Genomic DNA, 2,410 nt, shown 5'->3' with positions numbered 1-2,410 from the left:
AGCAAATACATACCAAAATTCAATTTGAAATGTAAAAGTTGAAAATGAAAAAGCATTTACAGAAATGCTTTTTCATTTTAAGAATGTGGCTGCATTATTTGGCTCATAAATGAAATTAGTACAATGCAGCCATATTCTTAAAATGAAAAAGTATTTCTGAAAATGCTTTTTCATTTTAAATATGGTAATGATTTGCTTCCATACTTATTTACTCACGTTTCACATATGAGCCTTTTACTCTCATGGCTGTAAAATTTTCTTTGATGACCATATTTAGGCCAATTTAAAAAAAAAAAAAAAAAACTCTCAACGAGCAATTTGTGGTTTACTTTGATTCATTTAAACACAAACCTCATTGTTTTTATTTTATGTATTATTATTTTGTATTATTACATGTGCAAACAAGCTGGATTGTTTACATTTAAAGAAGATATCAGCAGCTCTGATGAATCCCTGCAGGTTTGTTGAATCTCTGAGAGCTCAGCTGAAGGAGCGCCTGTCTCAGACAAAGCTGGAGCTCCCTCCTCTCTGCTGCTGTGCCTCCTCTTTTTGGGATTCCCACCCTGATACCTGTGCCAACAACTGTTCCTTCCACAACAATCCCAGAGGTACTGATGGCACTCTCTAGTCCCTGTAAACACACACTGCCTCTGAAGCTGTTTCTGAAAGGTTTCTCTCCTCTTCCACAGCATATGCCAAAGCTCTACGTTCAACGCTGGTGAGTTTGGATCTACAGTGAACGGAGCTGCATTGACCTAATGGAGATGGCTTCTTTTCAAACACACTAATCCAAACTATCCGAAAGACTAAATCTGGATTATTGCATATTTACCTTGCAGAATAATTAGTTTAATGTAACTTTCCCTACATGTTATTTTATTGTTTAAATGAAACACTTATTGGAAAATTAAGTCTCCACCTTGACTTTTCTGGACTGTTCTGAATTTTGCTAATTTTATTCATGTATTTATTGTAAGTTATGAGGTTTGTTAATATTTGAGCTGTGTGCAGCTAATGATTAACATAACTTAAAAGAATCAGAAACTCAATCAGGGATTTAGTATCTGTTTAAACTTGAACTCTGCTCTGTTTTACTGGGCAGGTTTACAAGATTTGACCTGTACTGCTGTTTTTTTCCATCTCTTTCAAAGAAGTATTAAAAATAACATCTCACATGTGTCTGTGTGTACCTGCTGGTTTACTGATGCTTTCAGTCAGTTAGTCATTTATAGTTTTTTTTTGTTTTTTTTTTGAAAGGCCATATCAAATATCTTGTGAATTTCTATTTAAACCATAATGTAAAAAAAGACATTTTGCAATTTTCAAAGATTGTCAGAAATGTGTTAAAGTGCAGAATGTTCTCTAGTGCATCGATTAAAACGTGACACCAAAACAAAACAGAGGACTGCCAGCTATCGCTAAGATTTATTTGAATATTACTAAACAATGCTGACCATTTTAAAGTGGTTCTATTGACCATCCATCCATCCGTGATAAAAAAACAAAACAGATCTTTGTAATTTGAGCCACATGCTGCCATATGTCTGTTTATCTCTTTGTTTTCTACATTTCCTTCATTTGCTGTTTGACTGGCCTGATTATTAGTATTATTACGTCTGTTTTTTTTATTGTTATAAATGAAGCTTAAGCATATATTCAATCTGGAGGACTCTGATCAGCCTCACCTTTATCACCTGCTGGAGTCCTCCCTTCAAACCTCAGCCAGTCAGCCTCGGGGCCGCACCTTCCCTGGAGCCAATCGATTTGCAAGGTGTCCTTCCAGCGTCATTCCATGTCTCCTGCTCACCAGCCCTCTCTCTACCCATCTCCCCCCTCGTTCCCCAAGAAGTGACTCTGGACAGGAACCATCCGATTCATCCTGGGCTTATTAAACCATCAGTGTCCGTACACCGGGGAAAGTCTTATCCTCTCTCTGTTAAATCAACCGATCTGATCATCCATCAGCTCTGAACACAAAGGTTTCAGCCGGTGTCCGAGCACCAAAGAACTTATATATTATTCATGGAAATAAACGATTCTAATTAGTACTTCTCTCTCTGTGAGTCTCTCCTGGATGAACTACCATTTCTCTGTTATTATTAGAGAAAAAAACATAATTTTTAGTTTACCAACTTGCTTTTTCCTGTTGCAATCATTGATCTGATTAACTTTACAATTATTGTAAATTTCATCAGCATACTTAATGTTGAACACCCGAACATGATTGTTAAAAAATTAATAAAATGAAAAATTTAAAAACCGATACTTTAGCTGAATTACCAACACTTGTACTTATGTAAATATTACTGTTTCTCATCACCATGTTTTGAAATTTTGGCAAAATATGTAATAAATCAGGAATGCTTTTAATTTAATTAGTAAAATAACATTCATTTTCAGCAGCGAAAAA

General features: G+C 35.3%; 1 protein-coding gene across 2 annotated transcripts in view; it reads left to right on the top strand.

Moving 5' to 3' along the window:
• Positions 1–2,039, top strand: part of ccdc15 (coiled-coil domain containing 15) — an 11,259-nt gene extending 9,220 nt beyond the window's left edge. Inside the window, exons 9-10 of one of the 2 annotated variants that reach the window (XM_015383595.1) lie at positions 460–608; positions 690–2,039. In XM_015383595.1, coding sequence (XP_015239081.1) covers positions 460–608; positions 690–739 — 199 coding nt within the window. In that variant the 3' untranslated portion in view covers positions 740–2,039. The remainder of the gene's footprint in view (positions 1–459; positions 609–689) is intronic. The other variant, XM_015383596.1, reaches the window with a different exon arrangement.
• Positions 2,040–2,410: the final 371 nt, after the last annotated feature.

The sequence above is a fragment of the Cyprinodon variegatus genome, unplaced genomic scaffold (genome assembly GCF_000732505.1).
Source record: "Cyprinodon variegatus isolate N-32 unplaced genomic scaffold, C_variegatus-1.0 Scaffold288, whole genome shotgun sequence".
Taxonomy (NCBI): domain Eukaryota; kingdom Metazoa; phylum Chordata; class Actinopteri; order Cyprinodontiformes; family Cyprinodontidae; genus Cyprinodon; species Cyprinodon variegatus.
This window is presented reverse-complemented; position numbering and strand designations above follow the sequence as displayed.